The 25,959-nt window shown below is 37.6% G+C and overlaps 1 protein-coding gene across 8 annotated transcripts in view; it reads left to right on the top strand.

The window, feature by feature from the left end:
• JMJD1C (jumonji domain containing 1C) overlaps positions 1-25,485 on the top strand; it is a 352,145-nt gene extending 326,660 nt beyond the window's left edge. For 3 of the 8 annotated variants that reach the window (XM_032252654.1, XM_032252661.1, XM_032252659.1), the window contains 12 exons: positions 179-306; positions 487-700; positions 2,545-2,759; positions 3,764-4,042; positions 6,934-7,102; positions 7,658-7,748; positions 8,480-8,610; positions 9,374-9,496; positions 14,746-14,885; positions 16,262-16,438; positions 24,131-24,262; positions 24,574-25,485. In XM_032252654.1, the coding sequence (XP_032108545.1) occupies positions 179-306; positions 487-700; positions 2,545-2,759; positions 3,764-4,042; positions 6,934-7,102; positions 7,658-7,748; positions 8,480-8,610; positions 9,374-9,496; positions 14,746-14,885; positions 16,262-16,438; positions 24,131-24,262; positions 24,574-24,663 (1,889 nt within the window). In that variant the 3' untranslated portion in view covers positions 24,664-25,485. Of the gene's footprint in view, positions 1-178; positions 307-486; positions 701-2,542; positions 2,760-3,763; positions 4,043-6,933; positions 7,103-7,657; positions 7,749-8,479; positions 8,611-9,373; positions 9,497-14,745; positions 14,886-16,261; positions 16,439-24,130; positions 24,263-24,573 lie in introns of those variants that run through there. The other 5 variants (XM_032252658.1, XM_032252656.1, XM_032252657.1 and 2 more) reach the window with 3 other exon arrangements.
• Positions 25,486-25,959: the final 474 nt, after the last annotated feature.

Genomic DNA, 25,959 nt, shown 5'->3' with positions numbered 1-25,959 from the left:
TGGTTGAATAATCAAACCTGTAATAGATGGAAGAGAATGGAGAAAAATGGAAGAAATTTAAAGGGCACAAGAAAACTTCCATTGTTCCATATTATAATATAAAGTATTGTAAGAAAAAAATTTTACAGCATTAATAACTAGTGGTAATCTTTTTATTAACCACCATTTTATTTTGTAGTTTTGACAGATCTTCTAGATGCCATGCACACTCTTAGGGAAAAATATGGTATTAAATCTCATTGTCATTGTACTAACAAACAGAATTCACAAGTTGGAAATTTTCCTGCAATGAATGGTGTATCTCAAGTGAGTAAAGAATCTGATTATTCAAATAAAATCTATGGCTAAAGATACGTATTTGAAATTTGATATAGGACTTGTATATGACTTATGTTTTCTGTGTTTGTGTGTAAATTTCTTATATCTATGCTACTAATTGAATAATTGAAGAAAGTGTTTAAAAATGTAATTGTTCTACCTCTGTAGGTTTTACAGAATGTTCTTAATCATGGTAATAAAATTTCTCTGTGCATGCCTGAGTCTCAGCAGCAAAATACTCCTCAGAAGTCTGAGAAAAATGGCAGCAGCAGCCCAGAGAGTGATGTAGGCACAGATAACAAGTTAACTCCTCCAGAATCCCAGTCACCACTGCACTGGTTAGCAGATCTTGCAGAGCAAAAAGCCAGAGAGGAAAAAAAAGGTAAACATCATTGATTATCTAGGTATGTGTGAGAGGAGTATAGTATTTCTTTTTTTTTTTTTTTAATTGATACTATCCAGGTTTCCAAGGAGTACAGTATTTCTAACCAACAATGTATTATTGTACAGGTACTGTTAATGTTAAGGTAAATAATTTACTTTGGTCTTCTGCTTGAATTATAGCTTAGGTTCACTGTAAACATTTTGTCTTTTTAGGAACTAGCCTTTTTGTTGTTGTTGTTTTCTTTGTTTTGAGACTATCACCTAGGTTGGAGTGCAGTGGCACAATCATGGCTCACTGCAGCCTTGACCTCTCAGGCTCAGGTGATCCTCCCAGTTTGGCCTCCCAAATAGCAGGGACTACAGGCATGTACCACCATGCCTAATTTTTTCTTTTTGGGGGGTTGGGGAAAGGAGTTTCGCTCTTGTTGCCCAGTCTGGAGTGCCATGGCACAATCTCAGCTCACTACAACTTCCGCCTCCCAGGTTTAAGTGATTCTCCTACCCCAGCCTCCCGAGTAGCTGAGACTAAAGGCATGCACCACCATGCCCAACTAATTTTTTGTTTTTAGAAGAGACAGTGCTTCAACCATGTTGCCCAGGCTGGTCTCAAACTCCGGACCTCAGGTAATCCATCTGCCGCGGCCTCCCAAAGTGCTGGGATTACAGGCGTGAGCCACCATGCCTGGCCAAGTGTGTGTGTGTGTGTGTGTGTGTGTGTGTGTGTGTGTGTGTAACATGAAGTTTTGCCATATTGCCCAGACTAATCTTGAACTGCTGGGCTCAAGCAATCTACCTACCTCGTCTTCCCAGAGTGCTGGGATTACAGATGTGAGCCACCACACCCAGCCTTCCAGCGTTAGCCTTCCTTTGACTACATATGGAAGTTAGTTACAGAATTGTTTGTGGATGAGCATATTGATAAAGCCACCAGAGCACTAGATGTGTAACTTACCTGTATTTTTTTTTTTTTTTTTTAAGACAGAGTCTCTATGCCCAGGCTGGAGTGAAATGGCACAATCTCAGCCCACTGCAGCCTCTGCCCCCACCTCCTGGGTTCCAGCAATTCTCGTGCCTTAGCCTCCCGAGTAGCTGGGATTACAGGCATGTGCCACAATACCCAGCTAATGTTTTAATTTTTAGTAGAGATGGGGTTTCAGCATGTTGGCCAGGCTGGTCTCGAACTCCTGACCTCAAGTAATCTGCCCATCTTGGCCTCCCAAAGTGCTGGGATTACAAGTGTGAGCCACCTGCCCAGCCAACTTACCTGTATTTTCTACCTGTCTTTGCCACAGTGTTTTTCATTTGCAACATATGTAAACTTATCTTAAATATCAAGGAAGGTCTTTTTATATTTAAATTGTTTGAATACATTTTGAAGGGTCTAACTCATCCTCAAGTTTGTGTTTAACTGAATAAATCACAATGCTGCCTTCAGTTTTTATCTTCCGCTATGCAATGCAGGGGGCCAGTTGTGTCTCTACTTTAGCACCATGCTTAATAGAATTCAAATTTGTAACAATGGGGCACGGTGGTTCACGCCTGTAATCCCAGCACTTTGGGAGGCCAAGGTGGGCAGATCATTTGAGGTCAGGTATTCAAGACCAGCCTGACCAACATGGTGAAACCCCATCTCTACTAAAAATACAGAAAAATTAGCCGGGTGTGGGGATGCATGCCGGTAGTCCCAGCTACTTGGGAAGCTGAAACAGGTGAATCATTTGAACCTGGGAGGCAGAGGTTTTAGTGAGCCGAGGTCATGCCACTGCACTTCAGCCTGGGTGACAGAGCAAGACTCCATCTCAAACAAAACAAAACAAAAATCTGTGAAATTTTTTATTTCAGAAAACAAAGAACTTACCCTTGAAAAACAAATTAAAGAAGACAGAGAACAAGACAACTCTGAATCTCCAAATGGCAGAACATCACCTCTTGTGTCCCAGAATAATGAACAAGGCTCAACCTTACGGGATTTGCTGACTACAACAGCTGGAAAGCTACGTGTGGGCTCTACAGATGCTGGCATTGCCTTTGCCCCAGTATATTCAATGGGAGCCCCAGTGAGTGTGATGCCAAATTTTTGCTTTTAATGTGGGGAAAAATTTTAAATAGATATGATTTGGAGACTTGGTTTTTGGCTGTGAACTACCAATATGCAGATGAAATCAAGTGTACCAAATTGCTAGGCATGTTTCTGTTTGCATTATAACTCTCTTTACCTTGAAAGCTGGCATTAAGGTGGAGGAGGGGGCTCTTTGATACGAGAAGAACCCTAAGATACCCCTTTAGAATTTGGAAATTATTTGTGTAGTGAAGGGGAAAACCCACATGAAGTGAATGTTATATGTTACTTAAAATAATTAGAAGTTAAATTTTGCTTTAATTATTTACCAGGAAAAAGGAAGAGCAGTATAATTGCTTTCAAAAGTATATGGGAACTGGGCGCAGTGGCTTATGCCAGTAATCCTAGCACTTTGGAAGGCTGAGGTAGACAGGTTACCTGAAGTCAGGGGTTCGGGACCAGCCTGGCCAACATGGTGAAACACTGTTTCTACTAAAAATACAAAGGTTAGCCAGGTGTGGTGGCGTGTACTTGTAATCCCAACTACTCCCGAGGCTGAGGCAGGAGAATCACGTGAACCTGGGAGGCAGAGGTTGTAGTGATCCGAGATCGCGCCACTCTACTCTAGCAAGGGCGACAGAGTATGACTCTTGTCTCCCTAGGATTACAGGCATGATTGCCCCCCCCCACCCCATATGCTTATATATATATATGTACACACACACACACATACATATATTATATATATATGGGGGAGTGCCATCTACCTGTATTCTCTGTCCCAGGCCTATAATAATGTAAAAGGCAGGAAGTTTTGCAGACCTGGCAGTTTTCACACAATCAAACTTCTGGTTTGCATTTTGTCGGGAATATAGGAAGTAATATCTACTAAGATAACTGCATATTCTGGAGTGTAGGGGTATTGTTTAAAAAACAAGTCTGTTGGAGGAAAATGTATATGTTTTCTGTCAAAACAGATTTTTGTTTGTTTTTCCTTAATAGAGTAGCAAAAGTGGACGGACTATGCCTAACATTCTTGATGACATAATTGCTTCAGTTGTTGAAAACAAAATTCCACCAAGTAAGACCTCCAAGATAAATGTAAAACCAGAGCTTAAAGAAGAGCCTGAAGAAAGCAGAATATCTGCAGTGGATGAAAATAATAAATTGTACAGTGATATACCACATTCTTGGATCTGTGAGAAGCATATTTTATGGCTTAAGGACTACAAGAATAGCAATAACTGGAAACTTTTCAAAGAATGTTGGAAACAAGGACAGGTGTGTATTTTAGGCTGATTAAGAACACTCTTGCTGGAACTGAAGCTTATTAAATAGAATGGCTCCCTCCTTAGGGATAGAAATAGAGGGGAGAAGAAATAGTACTTAACACATTTTGGGGGCAATAAGATATCAAAACTACCAAAAAGATTGTTAGAATGATTGTTTCTCAATTCCTGTTTTTGGCCAGATTTAATATGAATTAACAGGAGAGCATTGATTGTTTTATTTTATTTTTTTTACAAAATGTAGTTCCTTTTTCCTCTTTTTTAGATTGGTATTTTAGTCCAGTTAGTAGATCCATTTCTACTATTAAAATGTTAATCAATATTAGCATTTTTTCATGAACCTATATAGGTATTTTTGTCTTTAATATTTATATATAGACCATTTACTTACAAATTAGTTCATCAAATCTTTAATGACAAACTACATTATTTCATTCTCCTCTAATATAAATGATTTTCTGTTGAACAAAAGTTTTGATAATGTTTGATACACATTTCAGATGGCAATTTACATTAATGCAAAAATTATCAACAAATTTAAGTATTTATATGACAGTATATCATTTTGTTAAATTTCTTGTTTTCTGGAAAATGTTTACTTTGTTCATTCAACTGTTATTGAGCATCTAATAAGATCCAGTCTATGTTATAGGCATTAAGAATATAAAAATGAGTAAGCTATGTACAAATGAGTAAGAACCGTTTTAGTGCAGTGCTTCTTGATCTTTTTAGATAACTAACCCCTTTCAAAATCTGATGAAAGCTGAATCTGTGTCCCCAGAAAAGAAGTACATACTGTGCATTGCACATACACAAGTTGTAGCATGTCTTTTTTACCTGTGTCTTCTTGAAGCCCTGATGACATTACTGGGCTGAAATTTTATTTGTGTGGGCTTTTGAGGTACAAAAGAATCAAACAAATAATTGTTTTCATAAGTATGTTGTTTTAAGAACTTTGTTCAAGGCCCTATGAGAACCCAGAAAAGGAAATCTCAAAGGTAGGAAATTACTAGTTCAAAAAGGCTAGTCTAAATTGATTCTTTAGAAGTTAAGTGAAGTTATTGCTAGATGGACAAGAGGCTTGACATATACAAAAACATCAAGTGTTAGGGAACTCTCTGAGTAGGTGTGATTATCAGCAACATAGATGAGGGCTCATGGGAGAGAGTGGTAAGGAGACGGCTAGAGGAGTGATTATGAAATGCACTTATATATCGTACTAAAGAGTTTTAATCTTATACTGTAGGTGATAGTTTTAATTGTGGAATCTGTATAATTAAATTGACATTTTATAATAACTGACAGCAAGGTGGATTAGAAGTTGAGTTAGAAGAGAATAAAACCAGTGCCAAGGAGTCTAATCCTTACAGGCCTGGTGCTGTGGCTCACGTCTATAATCCCAACATTTTGGGGGCCAAGGCAGGAAGATTGATTGCAGTCTGGGCAACATAGTGAGACCTCTGTTTCTACCAAAAATTAGCCAGACGTGGTGGTTCACGCCTGTAGTCCCAGCCACTTGGGAGGCTGAGGCAGGAAGATTGCCTTAGCCCAGGAGGTCCAGGCTGTGGTGAGCTGTGATCGTGCCACTATGCTTCAGCCTAGGCAACAAAGTAAAAACCTGTCTCCAAAAAAAAGGTCATTGTGATAGCCTGAGAATTCTGCTTTGAATTATTTTAATATACTAATTAGCTTAACCCTTATCTTTTTAAAAAGAAAATTACTTAACTTTTGGGCTGGGCGCTGTGGCCCTCGCCTGTAATCCCAGCACTTTGGGAGGCCAAGGTGGGTGGATCATGAGGTCAAGAGATCGAGACCATCCTGGCCAACATGGTGAAACCCTGTCTCCCCTAAAATATAAAAATCAGCTGGGTGTGGTTGCACATGCCTGTATTCCTAGCTACTCAGGAGGCTGAGGCAGGAGAATTGCTTGAACCCAGGAGGCAGATGTTGCAGTAAGCCAAGATTGTGCCACTGCACTCCAGCCTGGCTCCTGGTGACAGAACGAGACTCTGTCTGAAAAAAAAAAATTGCTTTTAACAAGTTGCTGATTACCTTAAGAAATGGTAGCATAAGACTGAATAGCAGGAATATTATTGGATAGGTACTAGGCACTAGGAATTAATATGTGAATTGCCAGCAGGAGTTAACTAATACCTGGACCTATTTTTATTTTTATTTTTATTTTTTTTTGAGACGGAGTTTCGCTCTTGTTACCCAGGCTGGAGTGCAATGGCGCGATCTCGGCTCACCGCAACCTCCTCCTCCTGGATTCAGGCAATTCTCCTGCCTCAGCCTCCTGAGTAGATGGGATTACAGGCACGTGCCACCATGCCCAGCTAATTTTTTGTAGTTTTTTAGTAGAGATGGGGTTTCACCATGTTGACCAGGATGGTCTCGATCTCTTGACCTAGTGATCCACCCGCCTCGGCCTCCCAAAGTGCTGGGATTACAGGCTTGAGCCACTGCGCCCGGCCAATCTTAGATATATTTTTATATCATTTACTGTAGTTCTAGAAGTTATAAATCTTCCATTACTGGTTCCCGGGTTATTAGAAAGCTTTTAGGGAATTTGGGTGGAGAGGACATCTCCATCCCCTTCCTCCCCTACCCCACCAGCAAATGTAAGAAAGCTTTGAGGGAATTTGAATTTATGTAATTTCAAAGGAGACATTAACTTTCAGAGAATCACTCATTAGGCTTGAAATTTAATAGTTGAAGCTACTGAAGAGGCTGAGGCGAAAGGATTACTTGAGCCCAAAGGGCTACACTAAGGTATGATCAGGCTACTGCCCTCCAGCCTGGGTAAGAGAAGGAGACTGTCTCAAAAAAAAAGAAAGTCTGTATATCTTTTAACTGTTATTTATTTATCTATTTATTTATAAGCCTGCAGTGGTTTCTGGTGTGCATAAGAAAATGAACATTAGCCTATGGAAGGCGGAATCAATTAGTCTTGATTTTGGAGACCACCAAGCTGATCTCCTGAACTGCAAAGATAGCATCATTTCAAATGCCAATGTTAAGGAATTCTGGGATGGTTTTGAAGAAGTTTCAAGTACGTTGGTTTTTATTTTACTATTTTCTCTGTTGTACTCCTTCAAAATGATATATTCCAAATGTAACTTAACAGGTTTTTAGTCTTTGAAAGATCTGTTTTACGTTGTTGTCTAAAAAAAAAGAAACAAGTAATTGGAAACAAAATACTGGGTCCTAATCCCTGTCTCCAACACTAATTTCCTTTGACCTTAAAGATGCCGTTTATACTGTTTTATTTATGGAGAAATGTTTGGCAGTTCCATAAGCTTGTGAAAATTGAATTATTTATGTAAAATACTTTGAAAATTAAAAGTGTAAATGTACGATTGTGATGTTACCAAGATTTTTAAAAACAATTTTTGAGATATTACAAGTGGGTAATTGAATGAATTCTGTTGACGTATAAAAGGAACAAAGGTTTTAATACTACATAAGTAATAAGTCAATAAGCAAGCTTTCATTAAGCATGTAATGTGCAACTATCAAATCATTCATTCATTTACATTTCTTTCTCTCCAAATGTTAGTAAAAAGACAGAAATTACCCTTTTAGTAATTAACTGCATTCCTTATAGAACGGCAGAAAAACAAAAGTGGAGAAACAGTTGTTTTAAAATTGAAAGATTGGCCTTCAGGAGAAGACTTCAAGACTATGATGCCAACAAGGTTTGAAACTTTTCATTTTGACTCTTGACTTTGTGAGATTGAGCTGAGACTATCCCAGAGATAGGATAAGTAACTGTAAATGTGACCTGTAGGCCTTTTCTTCCTCAGTTAAAAATAAATAACTCGAGGCTGAGCAGTCATAGTGGCTCACGCCTGTAATCCCAGCACTTTGGGAGGCCAAGGTGAGCAGATTCCTTGAGTCCAAGAGTTGGAGACCAGTCTAGCCAACATGACAAAACCTCATCTCTACAAAAAATGCAAAAATTAGCCGAGCTTGGTGGCAGGCACCTGTAGTCCCGGCTACTCACAAGGCTGAGGTGAAAAGATTGCTGGAGCCAAGGTGGTAGAGGCTACTGGGAGCTGAGATCGTTCCACTGCACTCCAGCCTGGGGGACAGAGCGAGACCCTCTCTGACTGACTGATAGATTGATAACAAAACTCAGTCGGTAGCCTCAGCATGGGAGATGTCTTTGTGTTAGGACAGTGAAGGAAAGAATGTTCATGTTAAAGAACACAGGACCCTGTTTAGGACTTCCCTTCTGTTGGAGCTTTTAATTTTAATGATTAGAGAAGCAGAATTGCTATTATAGTATCACTTGAGTCAAGGAAAATTGTTACCTGTCTTACGGAAAGGCAGTCTGGTGTTTTGAACAACTTGAAAATTATGTATGTGAAAATACTTACCAATGCAAGTCTTTTATTTATAAGAAGGCAATGTTGTTATTCTTCAGATACGAAGATCTTTTAAAAAGTCTACCATTGCCAGAATATTGTAATCCAGAAGGAAAATTCAATTTGGCCTCTCATTTGCCAGGATTTTTTGTACGTCCTGATCTAGGACCCAGGTTGTGCAGTGCCTATGGTAGGTATATATATTCACATTTCTCCCAAGTAGGAATTATATTGGATTTTTAAGCATTTCTGTTCAAGGCCGGGCGTGGTGACTCATGCCTGTAATCCCAGCACTTAGGGAGGCTGAGGTGGGGCAGATCACAAGATCAAGACATTGAGACCACCCTGGCCAACATGGTGAAATCCCGTCTCTACTAAAAATACAAAAATTGCAACAGCTGGGGCTGCAAAAAAAAAAAAAGTAAAAACCAAAAATTAGCCAGATGTGGTAGTACTTGCCTGTAGTCCCAGCTCTTGGGAGGGTGAGGAGGAGAATTACTTGAACCCAGGAGTTGGAGGTTGCAGTGAGCCGAGAACATGCCACTGCACTCCAGCCTGGTGACAGAGCAAAAAAAAAAAAAAAAATATTCTGTTTTTATAAATTGTCTAATGATTTTTAGTTTCTACTAAATCTGTTCTTTTAATAATCCATCGAAACCCTTTTTTATATTAAGCAACATGTTAGGAATTAACAGTCAATATATAGTTAAGTACCTGCTAATTTTTTTATTAATTTGATTTTTAACCATAGGACATTTTATTATAATACAAACATAATTATGTTGAAATAATAGGGTATTTTATAAATTGTGGCTTTTGGAACAGGTTTTGTAATAAGGAAACCAAAACTTAAATTAACAAATTATACAGATAGAGTTCATTTGGGGGAATATCTGATTAATTACTATTATATATAAAGTATTTTGTCAAGTAAAATTTTGTTTTATACACAGGTGTAGTTGCTGCTAAAGATCATGATATAGGAACAACAAATCTCCATATGGAAGTTTCTGATGTTGTAAATATTCTAGTCTATGTTGGCATAGCAAAAGGAAATGGCATTCTCTCAAAAGCAGGTAAAGAAACTTAAAGAATAATAGTCTTTGGAATAACAGTTGAATAATCACATTCACTGATATTGTCCAGAATATCAGCTTCTGAGTTAACAGCAAAGATTTCAAAAATAATTGCAATGGATATAGGGGCATTTTAGTCATTACTACTTTAAGACTGAATAATTTTCCTATTTTTTTATGTAAGTGAAATTTAAATTTTAAAAGTGAATATTTTAACTTCTTTTCTATCATTAAGTATTGTGTCGATGAAAGTACACTGTTAAGCTTACTTTTAAACATTTATTGAATAATAGAAACTAAGTCCTAGGGCTCTAAAGATGATTAAAACATGGTTTGTGCCTCAAGCATTCTTTTTTCCCCTCTACTGAAAAGAGGAGAAAGGGGGTCTTTTAAGTGGAAGTAACCTCTTTCTATCCAATACATATGTTTTCATTTCTGTCTCCTGAATTTCTTTCTGAAACCATGCCCTGTCAGTTACTCCGTTCTTTATAAAGACATAGATACAATCATAGGTCTTTAACCTTTTCTTCTCCGTTGGCTTTTTCCTCTTTACAGTAGAAGTAGAGTCTAAGAATATCTTTGCTTTCTTGAAAGTAAACATCCTTTAAACCTTTCCATGCTATTGCTCCTACCCTCTAAGAAATATTTTACCATCTCTGTCACTTTCCTTTGACATTTCAACTCATTGCAGTCTTGTTCTATACCAGTCTGAAATTACTATTGCTACTGCTGCCACTCACACACATTTGGATAATTCAGGGTATCTTTCTGGTTCATTTATTACTCACCCCTGTCTGTAATAAATGGTACCATAGATCACTACCTCTTTGAATATAGTCCTTTACTTCTGTGATACCACTTCTGATTCTGGCACATTATGGAGTTAGAGACTTTTTTTTTGGAGTTTCAGATGTTCTGTACCTTTTCTACTTCACATGAACTTTCTGTGAAATTCTGTGCATGACCTCAGCCATGAAATAGATCATCAATTGTATATCTGGATCCCAGAATGGATCTATAGCTTGACGGTTACATGCTGGGGACATGGGATTCATTATAGTATTCACTCTACTTTTGTGTACATTTGATAATTTTATAATATACAACCTAAAATCCTTCAAAACTGCAGAAACTCATTTTTACATTATGCTATTCTGCTTTCTTAACTAACACTATTGACTATAATAGGTAACCACTCCCATCCCCCAGAGATTTAAGAGTCAGTGGGCACACAAGTTATAGTCTGAGCACTGCCACAGAAGTGTGACCTGTGTGGTTCAGATTATTTATCCTTTCTAATCCTGTGATGCCATGGAGTTAGAGCCGTTGTGTCTCATTATAATTTGTTCAGATCTTTCCCTGTAGCACTTAGAAATTACAATATAGGAGTTAGAAGTACAATACAGAAGTTAACCTGCTTTGCTCCATTACTATTCATTCATGTCCTTAAAAGCTAGAACTTTCTTCCTTATCTTTGTTTATGCGTATCCCCCAGCTTCTGTTCCTAGCATATTTCTTTTGCAAAAATTTTAGGAGAATTTCAATATTTTATTTTATTTTTAATTTATTTTTGAGACAGAGCCTTGCTCTATCACCAGGCTGGAGTGTAGTGGCGCAATCTCGGCTCACTGCAACCTTCATCTCCTGGGTTCAAGCATTTCTTCTGCCTCAGCCTCCTGAGTAGCTGGGACCACAGGCACATGCCACCATGCCCGGCTAATTTTTGTATTTTTAGTAGAGACAGGGTTTTACCATGTTGGCCAGGATGGTCTCAATCTCTTGACCTTGTGATCCGCCTGCCTCAGCCTCCCAAAGTGCTGGGATTACAGGTGTGAGCCACCACGCCTGGCCGAATATCAGTATTTTAAATAATCCTTTGGCTCTCTTTATCTAAAAACTTTTTGTCACTTTTTTTTTTTTGAGACAGAGTTTCGCTCTTGTTACCCAGGCTGGAGTGCAATGGCGCGATCTTGGCTCACCGCAACCTCCGCCTCCTAGGTTCAGGCAATTCTCCTGCCTCAGCCTCCTGAGTAGCTGTTTTGTCACTTTTTATAGGTGGTCACAAAGCAACATTTTAGGGTTATTAATGTTTAAAACAAACAGAAATACTTAAAAGAACAGGTTTTTTTTCTTCACCTGCAGTGCGTCTCTTACCTCCATGTCTTCCTGGCATACTCCTGTATTCATTCTTCCAAATGTAACTCAGATTATCATTCACCTTAGAAGTCTTCATTAAAGAAAGTAAACTTACTCTGCTCTAGCCAGTCATTCTCTTAGGATGCCTCCCCTACCCCATGTACTTTTAATTTGTAGAGCAGTAAAATTTAAAGGAAAAAAATCAGAAAACGAATCCAAAGTTTCCAGCTTTTTTTTTTTTTTTTTTTGAGACGGAGTTTCACTTTTGTTGCCCAGGCTGGAGTGCAATGGCGCGATCTCGGCTCACCGCAACCTCCGTCTCCTGGGTTCAGGCAATTCTCCTGCCTTAGCCTCCTGAGTAGCTGGGATTACAGGCACGCGCCACCATGCCCAGCTGATTTTTTGTATTTTTAGTAGAGACGGGATTTCACCATGTTGACCAGGATGGTCTCAATCTCTTGACCTCGTGATCCGCCCGCCTCCCAAAGTGCTGGGATTACAGGCTTGAGCCACCGCGCCCGGCCTAAGTTTCCAGCTTTTAATTCTGTTAAGAAAACATACTTTAAAAACTTCAACTGTCATTTTTAAAGAGAACATTTTAAATTCTATAAGAAAGATACATTGGGCACGGTGGCTCACGCCTGTAATCCCAGCACTTTGGAAGGTTAAGGCTGGTGGTAACTGGAGGTCAGAAGTTCAAGACCAGCTCACCAACATGGTGAAACCCCGCCTCCACTAAAAATACAAAAATTAGCCAGGTGTGGTGGCAGGTGCCTGTAGTCCCAGCTACTTGGGAGGCTGAGGCAGGAGAACTGCTTGAACCTGAGAGGCAGAAGTTGCAGTGAGCCGAGATCATGCCACTCTACTCCAGCCTGGGTGTCAGAGCGAAACTCCCTCTCAAAAAACTAAAAAGAGAAAGATATCAGAGTAAAGTATGATCAACTTTCTACATTGTCCTTAATTTTCTTGTTTTACCATGGACTGGGAAAAAGCTTCATCACTGATATAACAGTGGAGGACTTTACTGATGTGATTGCCCTTACCACATTGTGATGTTTATTTGCCTAGACTTACTAGGACCCTCTTTTTAGCTCCATGAGCTCTTGAATGGATCTTTCTTAACCCTAATCCCCAGCTTCCTAGGACAGTAGCTGGCACATAGTAAATACTTACTAAATGTTTCAATAAGAAATGCTTGCAGCTGGGCAACAGGAGACTCTGTCTCAAAAAAAAAAAAAAAAATGCTTGCAGCTAAGGTTGAATATAAAAATGAGATTACTGTCATAAGTTAGGAAACATCTGCTTAATGTGTACTTTGTAGAAGGTAACAGCTTTCTTTAAAAAAAAAATTTCCTGCAAGTGAGAACATGTGGTACTTGACTTTCTGTTTCTGAGTTGTTTTGCTCAAGATAATGGCTTCTAGTTCCATCTATGTTGCTGCAAAAGACATGTTTTTTGGATTTTTCTGTTTGTTTTTTGTTTGTTTGTTTGTTTGTTTTAAAAGACAGGGTCTCCTTGCTCTGTTGTCCAGGCTGGAGTGCAGTGGCACAATCTCGGCTCACTACAGCCTCGACCTCCTGGGCTCAAACTGTCCTCCCACCTCAGACACTGGAGTAACTGGGACTACAGGCAGGTACCACCATGCCTGGCTAATTTTTTAAAAATTTTTTGTAAAGATGGGGTTTTACTATGTTGCTGAGGCTGTTCTCAAACTCCTGGACTCAAGTGATCCCTCTGCTTCGGCCTCCCAAACTGCTGGGGTTACAGGTGTGAGCCACCTCACCCAGTAATGATTTCATTTTTATGGCTAAATAGCATTCTACTGTGTATATACATGACATTTTCTTTATCCAGTCTTTCTTTACTGATGGAAACAGGTTGAGTCCTTGTCCCTGATAGATATTGGAGACTCAAAGGAGGGTGGTTTAGAGAGGGGTGGGTGATGAGAAATTACATAGTGGATACAATGTTACATTATTTAGGTGATGATAACTACAAGCCAAGACATCACCACTAGTAGGTAATATATCCATGTAACAAAATTGCCATTGTACCCCTTAAATGTATACAAAATTTTTTAAAAGAACATTTATTTAAATGTTCACTGTCACAAACTCAGTTTTTAAGAAAGGACCTTCCTGTGGTCCTACACTTAGAGACAACCACAGTTACTACTTTTGTTTATACATTTCTAAAGTTTTTTGTGCACATACCTACATGCGTAAGGATTTTAGTTTGTATTTTAGAAGAATGGCTGGATTCTCCTCAAGACCACAGCTTTGTTCATGAAACATTTGCATTTGATTACAGATTAACCATTATCAAATATGAGATCCCTAGAAATCAATCAGAATACATTTTGCCCTGCCATTCATTAGTCATAGTAATGAGTAAAACCTTTCACCATGAAACCTTTTCACTCAGGCTGGAGGTTATCCCTTACTCTTCAGTAGGTATAGGGGCCAACTAATAAACAGTGACCATAAAAGACCTTTGTAACTTGGGAAATGCTATGAGTACAAGTCATTGTTAGGACCACTCCCTTGGGACAGGGAAGAAGGTGGTTAAATTTACACAGTGGCTGTTAAGTTTTCTGTTTCCTACATCTTGATTTACAGAAAACAAACTGGGAAAATCCCTATTGCTTTGTACCCACTTAACTATTCTTATAGTCCTAAAAGTTATGAACATATGACTAGGTTTGACTCCTTTTTAAGAGTACTGATCTGGCCAGGCACGGTGGCACATGCCTATAATCCCAGGACTTTGGGAGGCCAAGGTGGGTGGACTACCTGAACTCAGGAGTTCAAGACCAGCCTGGGCAACATGATGAAACCCCACCTCTACTAAAATACAAAAAAAACAGTCAAGTGTAGCAGCCTGTACCTTAATCCCAGCTACTGGAGAGGCTGAGGCAGGAGAGTTGCTTGAACCTGGAAGGCGGAGGCTGCAGTGAGCCAAGATCACGCCACTACACTCCAGCCTGGGGGAACAACAACAACAAAAAGTACTGACCCTAGTCAGGCACTCTGCGGCTCTGATAGATCAACTTTAGAGACTTAGCTTTCTGGTAGTCTTCACTGACAATTTGAATATGTGCTCCTTTGTTTCAGGAATACTCAAGAAATTTGAGGAAGAAGATTTGGATGACATTTTAAGGAAAAGACTGAAGGACTCAAGTGAAATACCTGGTGCTCTGTGGCATATTTATGCTGGGAAAGATGTTGACAAGATAAGAGAATTTCTCCAAAAGGTATAATTTTGTTTGCAATAACATCTCTTCACCTTGTGCAAGGACTTATTATTAGCATAACTTTGCCTGGCATTCAGCAATATAAGATCATTGCATAATTTTTACTTCAAGGTAGACGGGGGTTTTTGCCGAAAGCCTCTTTCTCTTGATCCCCTCTTTGAAAGTCTGTTTCATGTTGAGGGTTTTGAATGGCTATTTGTTCTCAGTCGGTAGTGCTTCTCCATTCCCTGATAATAAAGGACTAATCTGTTGAGCCAGATATTAGATGGGTGGCAAAAAGTAGCTATCTGGAGTTGCAGGATATATAAACTAATGTTTCATAGAAACACATAAAGAAGGTAGGATCTTTATTTTCTTTGAATCTGATGGATATTTGTGGCTGCTGACCTAGGGAATGACTCTACTGTATCACATCTGATACTATGATACTTTTTTGAGTAGACTCCAATTTTGAGTAATCATACCTTGACTATAGTTGTCATATACTGTGAAAGAAATATATCTATCAACCTAAAATAATTGGTTCAGACCCTTTGCTCAGATATTTTTTAAACTTAATAATTATGGAGATTTTTTTTTTTTTTTTTTTTTTTTTTAAATAAAAAAGGGGTGGCTCCCCTTGGGGGTCAGGCTGGTCTTGAACTCCCGACCTCAGGTGATCCGCCCCGCCTTGGCCTCCAAAATGCTTGAATTACAGACGTGAGCCACTATGCCTGGCCGGAGATTTCTTTTAAGAAATCTTCAGTGCTGATACATCATCTTTCTGAAAGGATATAAGTTCTGTCTCTGTAATTAATATGAAGTAAAGGAGTTTAGCCTTTTATTTACCATCTTACCTTGACTACCTACCTGTATTTTAATCTGAAATATGATAATTTGTGCCTTCTAAAGCAGATTATTTCACTGATTAAAGAGTCCTTTGAAATTGATTTTCCAAGGGTTAGAAGGGTAGCCATGTAAAGGTATTTGTATTTATACTTACCTTTAAAAAGGATCAGTAAATGTTTATGAAATCCATACATATGAATAGTTTGGCTTTTGGTAAAGAAACAACTACCTTGTTCTTCGTCCATGTGCTAGACTCTTGAAACAATTGTAAGGAACGAAACCAGATAGATGGAAACTTCATGATGGAAGGAGATGGTGAGAAGGAAGTCGTAGACATTCTATTAACAGCATTTCCGTATTGCTATATTGTTATTCTTGGGCTTTCCAAAGTATTGCAGAATGCTATTTTTTAACTGAAGAAGCTCATTCAGTTGTTCCATTGATTCTGAAAATGAAAGACAGTTGTTATTGCAAACCAAATTGAAATTTAACTGAACAGGATTTACCATTTCCTTACTTAAATTGGGGTGTTTAAATTTATATTTCAGATTTCAAAAGAACAAGGCCTTGAAGTTCTACCAGAACATGATCCAATACGTGACCAAAGTTGGTATGTGAACAAAAAGCTCCGCCAAAGGCTGCTTGAAGAATATGGAGTCAGAACCTGTACTCTTATTCAGTTCCTTGGTGATGCTATTGTTTTGCCAGCAGGAGCCCTTCATCAGGTATATACAAACTTACTTCTAACATGTCTTTTACTGACTGAAAGAACTACTTTTGAAAAAGAAATTGCTCTTAGTATAGATATAAATGAAAGAAGACACAAATAAGAGAATTACCTGCACCAGACTGCCTTTATTAAAATGGCATCCCAGTACTTGAAGCAATCTGACGTAATTATCTTAAGATTTTAAGTTGTTTTAATAACATGAGCCAGATTTCTGTTTGTATACTGTCTCTGATTTCATAGATTGAAATCTAATTTTTAAGCCCTCTTAGTGACATACACCTCTGAATAGGGAGGCTTAAAAGCATTTGGCGGGGGCCGGGGGGAGTGGTTTGGGGTCACAGTATACCTTTTATCAAGCTTTAAGCATACCTCCTGTCTCTCCTTAGCATGCTAGTATAGCAAGGGCCTGTCTAAAGAAAGATGGTATGTAATTTATATAACTGTCCGCAAAACAGAAAAAAACAAATGCCTAATTTAAAATACGTAATTCTACGAAAGCAGAATCTTAAAATGTTTTTTAAAAATTATAAAATACCAGGCCGGGCGCGGTGGCTCACGCCTATAATTCCAGCACTTTGGGAGGCCGAGGTGGGTGGATCACAAGGTCAAGAGATCGAGACCATCTGGTCAACGTGGTGAAACCCCATCTCTACTAAAAATACAAAAATTAGCTGGGCATGGTGGCGCATGCCTGTAGTCCCAGCTACTCGGGAGGCTAAGGCAGGAGAATTGCTTGAACCCAGGAGGCAGAGGTTGCGGTGAGTCAAGATCACGCCATTGCACTCCAGCCTGGGTAACGAGCGAAACTCCGTCTCAAAAAAAGAAAAAAAAAAAAAAAAAATTATAAAATACCTAATTTTTCCAGCACCTGGAAAAATGGCATAGAATAGGTGGGGTGGGTTATGGGATTATTATGTTTATTAAAAGTTCACAAGGGGATTCGTATCAGTGGAATGGGGCTACCACAACCCGGGTTAGCCCTTGTATTAACAAGGTGACCAGGGAAACCAGAAGAAAACTCAAAAAGCTGACTTGCCTCAAGAGTTGGTTCTCCACCTTTTCCACTGCTCAGTAATTGAGATGTAGCTGATGTACATTAGTTTATCAAGAAAAGCTTCTCACATTTTATATAAGTATAGTCATTGACTGTTCAGCATTTATGACCTGTTCCATACAAATACTACTTAGGTGGTAATAGTTGCTTAGGTTTTAGGATGTGTCAGATTCAGGGTCAGATTTTTTATTATTAGATCTCAAATGGCATTATGATACAGTAGTAAAATACAAATGTCATAATAATATATGTAACTTTTTCTCTGTGATAGAGAAAAAAATGTATTTAGATTAAATGGTTATATTTTCCCATGGACTTACGATTATTTGAGATGTCATATTATTTATGATTCATGTTTAACTGGGATTCACCCTATATACCATTTCTTTGACTTCTAGCCTCTTAGCAGAAAACAGCTAATCCATATTCAAATGTAAATGCATGAAGTTAAGCTAGGTAATGCAGTCTTTTTTATAAATTGAGATAATTTGCATATAGTAAAATTTACCTTATTTAATGTACAGTTCTGTGAGTTTCAACAAATGCATAGTTAGGTAACAACACAAACAAACAAAATATGGAACAATGTCATCACTCCTAAAAACATTCACTCTTGCACTTCTATCGTCAGCCTCTCTTCCCATCCAAAGTTCCTGCAACTAACCTGCTTTTTTGTCCCTATAGTTCCTCTTTTATGAGTATGCCATAAATTTGGAACCACACAGTATGTACCCTATAAGTCTGGCTTTTCTTAATGCGTTTGAGATTCATCCCTATTGTTGTGTTTATCAGTTGATTCTTTTTTTATTGCTGGGTAGTTGTTGTATGAATATTTTTTTCATTTTTTAAATCTATGCATTCGCCAGCTGAAGTACATTTGGGTTGTTTCCTCTTTGGGGCAATAATAGATAAAGCTGTCATAAACATTCATATATATGGTTTTATGTGAACATAGCTTTTTATTTCTGTTAAGTAAATACTGAATGGTGGGATTGCCTGGTGATATTATTTTATATGATTAAATTTAAGAAGCTGCCAGACTGTTCTCTAAATTGGTTGTTCCATTTTCATTTCCCAATGCAAGGTTCTGTGAGTTTCATTTCCTCTGCTTCCTCACTAGTGCTTGTTACTGTCAGTTTTGTTTTTAGACCATTCTAATAAGTGTACAGTGGTGTCTCATGGTGGTTTTACTTTGTACTTTCTTAATGACTAAACATTGAGCATCTTTTTATATCTTAATTTGCCATCTGTATGTCTACTTTGGTTAAATATGTTCAAATATTTTGTCTATTTTGCTGCTTTTTTTCTTACTGAGTTTTGAGTGTTTCTTGCAGATTTCAGATACAAGTCTTTTATCTGATATATATTTTACAAATATATTTTCCTTCCCTGTAGCTTCTCTTTTCAAAGAGCAGAAGTTTTTTTTTTTCATTTTTCCACTTTTTAAAAGACAAGGTCTTGCTATTGCCCAGATAAGAGTGCAATGGCACAGTTATAGCTCACTGTAATCTCAAACTCCTGGGTTCAAGTGATCCTCCCACCACAGCCTCCTGCGTAGCTAGTACTGTAGATGTGCACCACCACGCCCAGCTGATTTTTACATTTTTTGTGGAGATGGGGTCTTGCTATGTTGCCCAGGCTGGTCTCAAACTCCTGGGCTTGGGCAATCCTCCTGCCTTGGCCTCCCAAAGTGTGGGATTATGTAGGCATGAGCCAACCTACCTGGTTGGTATTTTCATTTTGATGAGGTCCAGTTGATCAGTTTCTCTTTTATGGATCATATTTTCATAGTATCTACAAGATTGTTGCCTAGCCCATGATCACTAAGATTTTCTTCTACATTTTCTTCTGGAACCATTACAGTTTGAGGACTTACATTTGGGTATGTAATTTAGTTCATCTTTGTATGTAGTGCTTAGTATGGATTGAGGTTTAATCTTTTGCATATGGACATTTGGCTGTTCCAGTACTATTTGTTGAAAGACTACTTTTTAATATTTTTCTTTTTAAAATGTAATACATAAACAGAAAAATTCAAAAGTGTAAAAAGTTCACAGTGAAAATTCAGTATCTCACATTTTTCCCCCAGATGCAATCATTGTTACCCCAAAGAGATTCCATGCTTATACTTGGCTCCCTGCTACTTTTTTGGGAAGAATCGTCTTCCAGTAGGCTCAAAGTGACCTTGATAAAAAGTTAGGTTATCTACATCATCTCTCTGCACATACCCACACTTCCCCTCTGTCTCACTGCCTTCATCTCGTGCTCTTCTCCTAGTTCCTGTCTAGCCATCCTGCCCTCTTTGCTGCTTTCACACACACCAAGTATGTTTCCTCCCCAGGGCTTTTGTGCTTGTTCATCTTTTTTGCTTGGAATCCTTTTTCTCTCAGATATCTGTAAGACTTGCTTCTTCACAATTTTTTAGGCTTTGCTTAAATTTCACCTTCTTGGTGAGGTCTTCCCTGACACCTAGTTTAAAGCTGCAAATTGTGTCCCCCAACTTTGTCCTCTTTCCTGTTTTATTTTTCTCCATTTCAGTTATCACTTTCAAATATGCTTTATGATTTACTCACTTTGCTCATTGTCTTAACCCCCAACTAATATGTAAGCATAATGAAGAGATTCGTGTTTTCATTGCTGTCTTCCCATGCCTAGAATAATGCATTTAATGTTCGTATTATTAAGTCTGTATTCTGAAGGCCTGAAAATACATTCTCAATAACAACATGTTTTTACATAAGGGTAGATGAAAACAAATATATAAAACATATATAATTTATGTATTGGGCTTTTTGTAAAACATAAATTTTTATTTCTTCCTATATGTACTTTCTCTGGCTACTTCTAAAAGTTTACTTAGGTTGGAACCCACTTTATGACTATACAGATTTTCTCTGAGATAGTTAGAAAATTTACATAGATTATAGAAAGATTTCATCTATGAAAAAAATATTGTATCTGAATACACTAAGGCAGCATATACAACCTAGACTGACAAATTATTCTGAGATCTCCCACTAAATTGCTGAATGATCCAAAACAAGATCTAACTTCTTTGCTACATATTTTGGCACAGAAATTGCCAGCTATACAAAAGGAAATTTCTACTTTCCCTCCCCTGTGTGATGTGATGACAACAGCACAGCTCTCTATACTCTGTTGAAAGGATGCTGTCCACAATTCACAACTGGTGGTAACGCAGTTTTAAGAGAAAATCCAAGGGAAGTAATAAGTGTTTACAGTATTAACTTGGGTTTGAGATGCATCATTACTTACAACCTGTAGTAATACAGGTCTTAGAAGTTCTGAAAACTGTTCATGGCCTCAACACTTCCAGTAGACTACAGGTGGCCCTCAAAATAATTCCAGACTCTAAATTCTAACGTATGCTGAAGTGTTCCGACAAAGTGAGAATATAAAGAACACTTTAGCATACCTTAGAATTTCATGGAGGACTTGATAAAACAGATTGCTGTATTCTACCACCAGTTTCTGATGTTCGCGGGTCTGGGGAGGGACCTGAAACTATAGATTTCTAACAAGTTTCCAGGAAATGTTGATTTTACTGTCCAGGGACTACACTTTAGAAACCACACAAATAGGAATCTCTTCAAACCCAAGGCACCTATCAAAATATTTTCAACCAAGTGATACATGACAAAGGCCAGCAGTGCTAGGGAAGAAACAACATTCTGTTCTTTGGCCTGTCAACAATGACCATTGCCAGAGCCAAATTGAGAGAAGAGTGGGCTGTCTGTTCAAGGAAACTTGGATGTATAATCTTAGCAAGCTGAGAGAAAGCAGCATAGCCACACCCTCTTATATGGTAAGAACTATTCTAGAATTGGAGACTTAGAAATCTTCTCTTGGTAACTGGGACTCAGTCTGTGAAACTCCAGTACATTCCTCCGCAGAGCAGTGACCCTGACCTCCAGGATTTATTTTGTCTCAGCTGTAGTATTCTGAGGTTTAGAGTGGCCTTTACTTAAAAACAGCAACAGTTTTTTTTTAAGTTAACACAAAATCTTTAGCAAAATTTGCCCCAAAATACTAAGTTTATTTTATTTCATTTGGTCATTTATCATGAGTTTATAAAATTTTAAAGTTGTAATTCTTTGTATTCATATGACCAAAAGGACTTCTTGACAAAATCTTTCCACACTAAGTTCTCATTAAGAACTGAATAAATAGCAATCACAGTGTCAAGAGAATAACCTTCCTACTATGAATACAAATTATATTTTCATAACATTACTTATAACTGATGCTTTAAGGCAAGTATGAATAAGTCAATGTCAAGGAAGTAAAATATAAATGACTCAAACATGGCAAAGAAAAGGAATAATCAAAATGAGAAGTTTAGTTGTATTCTGCTTTAAAACTGAACCTTGGCCCTTCAAACTAACCCTCAAGCCTTTATGTAAAATATATCAGGTAGTGGTCATTAGGAAACCTAACAGCATCTTGAAAGCACTAATAAAGGTCACTGTTGTGAAAGCCATTTTAAAACAACCATAAGCTGGCAAAGACGTGACAGAATGAATTTTTTCAGAACTCTGGAATCTAATCCAAAACTTATACAGCATCCAAGAGACTGCTTAATGAAGAAAAGGGCAGCTGATTTTTGACATTTAAGGAAATCTCTGTTAGGTCACTGGCTGACTAATGAGATATTGGAACAGAGACTTCAGTGACCACACCAACAAGGAATACTGCCTTTGCAAAAACAATTTGGAAAAGTCACTAAACAAATGGATGAATGCAGCTCTCAGGAATCAACAACAGCACACCCCGAGGCAGGGAAAGAATATGATTACTGGAATTAACACATTGTTATGTTCAAATGCCCGGTTTCCAACAAAAAAGTACGAGGCATACACAGAAAGAGGAAAGTACAGCCTATTGAAAGGGAGAAAATAAATTGGCAAAAACCTTCCCCAGGAAGCCCAGACATTGAACTTACTAGACAACTGTCTTAAATATGCTCAAAGCTAACGGAAACCAGGAAAATGATGGATGAACAAAGTGAGAATATCAGTAAAGAGAAATTATTTTTTTAAAAAAACCAAGTACAAAATTTGGAGCTACAAGGGATTTTAGGACATGCTAGAGCTAGATATACCAAGAGGTTTTTTCATGCTAAAACTTTGGAAAGACTTAACTCTCCTTAAGTTCAGATTAATGAAAGACATAAGGAGAGAGGGCATTTGGAGACTGTGTATGCTGTATGAGAGTTAATAAGTAGGGCTGTAAAGCATCTGTTAGACAAGACATCACAGGAGTTGGGCTCCTGTTGACTTGCCATTTATTGGCTGATTTGTCTTGGGACAGGCGCTGAACATCTCATCCATAGTTTCCTGCTCTGTGAAATAGAGCATCTGTTCTACAGACACATTATGAAGAGCCAGTGAGACTGTACAGAAATGCTGAAAATGTGAGGCATCCACTATGTTCATCCTCCAGAGGAACCAACAGCCTAATGATTAAAGAAAGAGAATGTTTACTTTACTATGCTTCCAAGTTATCAATAGAGACACAGTGCTTGAGTTAAAGAACTCTGCAGACTTCAGCAGCTGTTCAGGTGGTCATTATGCCCAGAGGAGGAATTCTAGCCCCTCTGGAATTCCATCACCCTGTCATCAATTAGATTTTTTTTCACACAGTCTCCATTTCCCACTTACTATCTCCATCTCACTCCTCGCAAAAATTTATTTTGCATACTTAAAATTAGAGTAACTTTAAATGCTTAGTTTTTCAATTATTTCTCCTTTCCCAGGAATTTTTGTGACATTTTTAAATATCACTAGAAGACAATCTAGAAACACTGAAAATCCCAGATTGGATCAGCTTGGGCCTTCCTCTGTTGTTTTACTGAGCATTAAGAAAAAGCAGCTCTAAGAAATAGTCAAGTCCAAAGTCAGTTTGTAAATGCTGAACAAGTAACAGATAAGACTACTGACTGGCTTCTTGGGAAAACTATTTAGTTAGGAGAGAGAAAACTGTGGAAAAACTGTTGTACTGATGTCACCAGTGATTGAAGGAGTATCTTTAATTGGCTAATTTGAAAGAAAGTCACAAAAGAAAGGCACGGATAACCAAAATCCTGGGATATGTCTGAAACTCATTTGAGGTCAGTAGACCTATTTGGAACTACATTTTCCATCCCAGTTCCTAACCAAGTTTCATTTCCTTTTCTTTGTTCTCTGATGTAAGAGTTAACAGTGAAATGACCAAAATCCTGAAAGCCAATGGAGCAACAATAAACACATTCAGATAGATTGCCTCGTAAATTCTTTCAAGTTAGTTCTTAAAAGTAACACATTTTTTAAAAGTCCACCTTGACAAAATTGATAATTTAATATCTGATTATCAGCCTCTCCAAAGGATTCCTGGAAAAGTTATTTTCTTTTTATCATTTAAAAATATTCCATTTACAAAGTCACTTTACATGAAGCTTTTCAGTGACATAACTTTCTCATAAAATGTGGTCTTCTGCTTTAAAATCCATTCGATGTTTTGGAGAAAGTAAATTCTCCAGCAGAACTGTCTCATGTTTATTGATTTTAAATAACTTGGCTTTTCTTTGCTCCACACCTTTTAAAATTTATATTTCACTTTTTCTTTTGGGGATAGGTTCAGAATTTTCACAGCTGTATTCAGGTAACTGAAGACTTTGTGTCTCCAGAACATCTTGTAGAGTCATTTCATTTAACACAGGAACTGAGACTTTTGAAGGAAGAAATCAATTATGATGATAAACTACAGGTAAGAGATGGGTGTTCTAACTATATCCTGTTCTGTAGGCTTTTGTTTAGAAATATGATACATGTGTAACAGGCAGTCATTGCCTAGTTGGTCACATTAAGGTAACAACCAAAGATTAACACCAACATGTATTTAATTGTATGACTTATATTGTCCCTTATTTTAACTTTTGCCTTAACACTTTTTAACATTTTTCTTATATTTGGCTATCCTAGCTTCCTCATTAAAATTGTTTTTTTTTTAATCTGGAAGTTGTCATTTGTTAATTTCTGTCCAACTGAAGTGATTAGAAATATCAACATCTTTTTCAGGTTAAAAATATTTTGTATCATGCAGTCAAAGAAATGGTGAGAGCCTTGAAGATACATGAGGATGAAGTAGAGGATATGGAAGAAAATTAAGTGTGATCCAGTTTGATATTTTTAGGTCATTGAACTGGGATTACTTAACCTTGAATGATGATATGTATGCACACTGACTTAAGTTTCATAAAACCATCAGTGCCAAGAAATTCTCTTTGTAGTAATTACTTGTTACTGACACCGCAGCAGTATAGCATATGTCACAGCTCCTGTGATTCAATGTTGTAAAACAAGCAGAATTTTAAAAGCAGCACTATATAGCTGTTTTGTATTATAATGTATATGATGTTTGTGAAAATGCCAGATTTAAAATGATGTATTTATTTTTGGTAAAAAATAAAAAAATTCTATGCTATATTGTTGATCAAGTGTAAATGTGACCTTGTACAGTTTACTAAAATTACTGATATTTTTCACTACATTGAGACAGTTACTGTGAGAATAGGACACAAACACCAGCTATTGCCTGCATCTGGGAAATTGCTGAATCGCACAGCAGTCATGTCATAATCAGAAAATTACTGCCAAATAATTGTAAAATTTGTAAAGTATAAAGTATATAAAGTAGATACTAAATACAGACACTTCAATATTTTGTTGAAGCTATTGACTGTACAATTAAACATTTTCAAAAGGTGTAATTTATTTAAAATTGTCTCATTTTGGTAAAATTTATGTGAACTTTTAAAGCTAAATATTAAACTTAATATGCTATGTAAATATATACATATATACATTTAATGATGTATTTTTTTAAAACATTGGCTTGCTTTTGTTAAAGTGCAAGTGTTACATATGGCTTTGTACATTAAAGTTGAAAGGGGTTTTACATTTTCCATTAAAAGGACTTTATCAAAAATTTACTTTTTCCAGAGTTCTCCCTCTTTTGACAAGCATACCACTGGGGGCAGAGAAGGGCCTGAAGTCAGTCATTCTGGGTATAAGTATGACCCTAGCAAGTTTAATTGAAGTCTTGGTTTTAATAGCTAGCTGCTTTTGGCAGTTGGTTGCTTCAGGCTTACATATTCCCGACCCTTTAAGTTACTGGAAAGATGTAGGCCTCCACTGACACCTGCAGGATATTGAGAGGATAGCCATTCCTTCTCATCAGAGCATTTAGCTTAAAAGAAAAAAGTGGGAGCCCAAGTTGTAACACCTTGCAAGTTGCCTTTTTTCCTTATGTGTCACCATCGTTCAGCTCCATGTAATCTGTTACTCCACCTTCCATTTCAAGAAAGGTTCAGCCAGGAATGTGAACAATTACATTTCACATTAATTACCTACACTTATCATAGAATGGATAATGACTACTTGGCTGGAAAGAAAAATTGGCCT

Source organism: Sapajus apella, unplaced genomic scaffold (genome assembly GCF_009761245.1).
Source record: "Sapajus apella isolate SASKATOON/1434 unplaced genomic scaffold, GSC_monkey_1.0 scaffold78, whole genome shotgun sequence".
Lineage (NCBI taxonomy): Eukaryota > Metazoa > Chordata > Mammalia > Primates > Cebidae > Sapajus > Sapajus apella.
This window is presented reverse-complemented; position numbering and strand designations above follow the sequence as displayed.